Source organism: Limulus polyphemus, unplaced genomic scaffold (genome assembly GCF_000517525.1).
Source record: "Limulus polyphemus unplaced genomic scaffold, Limulus_polyphemus-2.1.2 Scaffold84797, whole genome shotgun sequence".
NCBI classification, from domain to species: Eukaryota; Metazoa; Arthropoda; class Merostomata; order Xiphosura; family Limulidae; genus Limulus; species Limulus polyphemus.
Window position 1 is genome coordinate 1 of NW_013750393.1, and position 4,113 is coordinate 4,113.

At 33.5% G+C, this 4,113-nt stretch overlaps 1 protein-coding gene across 1 annotated transcript; it reads left to right on the forward strand.

The window, feature by feature from the left end:
• The first annotated feature begins 674 nt into the window (after positions 1 to 674).
• Positions 675 to 4,045, forward strand: LOC106477847 (flap endonuclease GEN homolog 1-like). The gene is made up of 3 exons (XM_013938370.2): positions 675 to 1,587; positions 2,430 to 2,513; positions 3,598 to 4,045. Exons 1-3 carry the CDS (start codon positions 1,300 to 1,302, stop codon positions 3,799 to 3,801), a joined length of 576 nt encoding a protein of 191 aa, XP_013793824.2. The 5' UTR covers positions 675 to 1,299; the 3' UTR covers positions 3,802 to 4,045.
• The last annotated feature ends 68 nt before the right edge of the window (positions 4,046 to 4,113 follow it).

Here is a 4,113-nt window from a genome sequence, read left to right on the forward strand (position 1 = left end):
CTTACAGTTTACTTTGTCAGTCAGCTACCCTGGTATGAACCTCCCTTTTATAGTTTACTTTGTCAGTCAGCTATTCATGTAAGAACCTCCCTTTTACAGTTCACTTTGTGAGTCAACTACTCATGTAAGAACCTCCTTCTTACAGTTCACTTTGTGAGTCAACTACTCATGTAAGAACCTCCTTCTTACAGTTTACTTTGTCAGTCAGCTACCCTGGTATGAACCTCCCTTTTACAGTTCACTTTGTGAGTCAACTACTCATGTAAGAACCTCCTTCTTACAGTTCACTTTGTGAGTCAACTACTCATGTAAGAACCTCCTTCTTACAGTTCACTTTGTCAGTCAACTACTCATGTAAGAACCTCCCTTTTACAGTTTACTTTGTCAGTCAGCTACCCAGGTAAGAACCTCATTTTTACATTTTACTTTGTCAGTTAGCCATTCAGGTAAGAACCTCCTTTTTACAGTTCACTTTGTCAGTTAGCTACCCAAGTAAGAACCTCCTTCTTACAGTTTACTTTGTCAGTCAGCTACCCTGGTATGAACCTCCCTTTTATAGTTTACTTTGTCAGTCAACTACTCATGTAAGAACCTCCCTTCACAAAGTGAACTGTAAGTAAGAAGGAGGTTCTTACATGAGTAGTTGACTGGTTCACTTTGTGAGCCAACTACTCATGTAAGAACCTCCTTCTTACAGTTCACTTTGTGAGTCAACTACTCATGTAAGAACTTCCTTCTTACAGTTCACTTTGTGAGTCAACTACTCATGTAAGAACCTTCTTCTTACAGTTCACTTTGTGAGTCAACTACTCATGTATGAACCTCCTTCTTACAGTTCACTTTGTGAGTCAGCTACCCTGGTGAGAACCTCAGTTTTACAGTTTACTTTTTTCAGACAATTACTTTGTTTTACAGTTTGCCCATGCTGCTGTCAGATTGTAAGGTTAACATGTTTCAGATGAATGTCACTCTTCACATTAGATGATAGAAGATTTAGTGGCTATTTACTACAAAGTAATGGATGGTTAGATGCAGTGTGAGAAAACTAAGAACAGGAACTAATTTAAACAGTGAATCCACCATAGTAACATCTGTCAAATTTGGGTAACACTATGAACACACATCATTATGGTGTTTATCTTTTCTGTATTTATATAAAATTCCTCTCACTATAATGGAATAATAACAAACAATCAGTAGAAGTGAATTTCATAATTTTGTGCTTAAAATGTTTTAGTTGCTATTTGTGGTGAGTGGTTCATACCAATAAAAGTTTTGTGAGACATAATTTTGAAGCCGATGTTGTGTAACATCAGTGATATTATATACCTACAACAACATTTCATATCACTAAAAGCTATTTTCTTCTCCATGTCTGAATCATGCTGTAACTTCCCAGGTACAGAGAAGCAGCATATGGCTGAAGGTTGTATCTTCTGTGGCTCCAAGCTATCTTGTCACCAGCCTACAGATGATCAAGAATGTCCCTGTGACTGGCATGGTGCTTTGAGGCTGAAGGCTGAGCAGGGTTTGGAACTTTCTGTGAGAGAAAAGGCTTTGCGGGTTCCAGAATTTCCGTGTTCTCAGGTTTATAGTTTATCATACGTTTAGTGTATAATGAAAATATTATAAAAGCATTTAAGAAGGTTTTTCATTCTTAATTTATACCTTGTTTCTTAAGACACATTTTGGTGTTTATTAATACTGTACAACAGTATATTTATTAATACTATCCAACAATATGTTACAGGTATATTTGTTGAATACTATATAATACAGTGTTAATGGTGTAATAGTGTTTGTTTAAGAAAACTTAATATTATATAACAGTGTTAATGGTGAAATAGTGTTTAAGAAACTTAATACTATACAACACAGTGTTAATGGTGTATTAATATTTGTTCAGATTACATTATCACAGTGGTACATTAGTAAACTCACAACAAAGAGAAAGGAGATAAAAAAAAAATTTTCTTCTTGAACAGATTTATTTACAAGGTTGCTAAATCTGTCTAAAATTACAGATGGTCAAAGGGTCCACCACAGTTTACAATGCAGGAGTAAAATCTTACAATGACTGCAATGGTCTGAACTTAAATTCCATAATATGAGCTGATCTATTACAGAAAATATTTGAACAGGCTGACTTTAGTATGTACACATGAAGTTGTCATGTGATACACAATAGAATTAGTATCCTTAGTATCTATTGGATGGGAGGTCACCAGATAATTGAAATATACTGACATTTAAATAAAGGTCCAGTTGGATCAGGCAATCAATGAATAAAATATATTGATGTGTAAATATAGGTCCAGTTGGATCAGGTAATCGATGAATAAAATATATTGATGTATAAATAAAAGTACAGTTGAAGCAGGCACTCAACAAAAATTACTGGAAATATACTGATATATTTGTTTTTTTAGGTTATTGAAGAATATTTGAATTATCAAGATCACCTACCAGAAGGAACAGTAAAATGGAAAACCCCAAAGTGGACTTCATTTCAGGTTGTGTTTGGAGAGATGTTTATTCTAAGGAAACAAAGCTGTACTGACTGTATATTTTTTGTGTTTATATAATGTTTTTAGTTGAATAAATTATTTTGATTTTAACAAACCTTTTTGTACTTGAAGCTTAGATTTACTGTAATTTATATATTTATGTTTTATAAATGGCTTATGATACCATTAACTATGAAAAGAGAGAGGACTGACTTGAGTATTTCATGTCCTTAAGAGTATCTACAAGTTCACAAAACCATTTATATAGAAAATTTCCTAATTCACCCTCAAAAGGGAAGGTCTTTGTTCTGAATTGATAAATTATTAACATAATAGATGAATAACAATGGTTCTTTTGTTTCTGTTTTCACGGGAGCAAAGGTAATTGTTATGCTATTTTGTTACTATTCACAGAGGCACAGATGGTCTGTTGCAATATTATTTTGATAATGTTTACAGGAGCACAGGTAGTTTACAGTCATGTTATTTTGTTAACTTTCACAGGGCCACAGATAGTCTGTTGTGATATCATTTTGTTAATGTTTACAGAGGCACAGGTAGTTTACAGTAATGTTATTTTGTTAACATTCACAGGGCCACAGATAGTCTGTTGTGATATCATTTTGTTAATGTTTACAGAGGCACAGCTTGTTTACAGTAATGTTATTTTGTTAACTTTCACAGGGCCACAGATAGTCTGTTGTGATGTTATTTTGTTAACGTTTCACAGGGCCACAGATAGTTTTTGTGATGTTATGTCGTAAACATTCACAGAGGTACAACTAGTTTATGGTTAATTACTAGTTAATAAATACACTTAGGTATGCTGACCATGCCAGTGGTTTGCTATAATGTAAACATGACAGCCTTGTGTGTTATGTTGTTTCTTATCTTCATAACACTTTCAGAAAGCTTGTTCAAAGTGTATTTTCATGTTCCACAGATTTTTTTAGTACTTAAAAGTTTATCATCAAGATTTATATACACGGAAAGATTAATTAAAATGTTAGGTTTCTAGACTTTCTCAGAAAGATCAGTTGAAATGTATCATTATATTTTTATGGTACAATTATATTGTTATTCTTTCTAGCTCTTCACTGAAGCAAAGTTAAAATGGCCTATCAAGTACTGTTGGGAGAAATATTTGCCCTTGCTGACTCTGTGGCAGTTAAAAACAATTCTTAACAAATCAGAGTGCACTGTTTTCAAATTGAACCCCAGTAGGTCAGTAACAGTTTCAGTTCGGTTCTGTGAAAAATTGAACACTTGTATATCTTGGAATGCTGTTCAGTGATAACTTTAGAGCACAATTCCTTTCCTTTCTAAATATGTTGGGTCGATGCTAAGATCCGTGTTTCAAGCTGTATTGTTGAACTCGACGTCTGACATTGTATTTGATATGTTTTAAGTACACTTCCCAACAATGTAACAGTTCTTAGTCCTCTGGTCCTGCATTGTAGTATTGTATAATATATTTCACCATTTTAATACAGAATAGTTTTAGAAATTTGCTGTCTGTTCATATCAGAATTCACCGTCTTACTCCATAACAATTTCTGAATTCATTTTTATAACTGCAACTGTAAATAGCATCTTTATTAAAAAA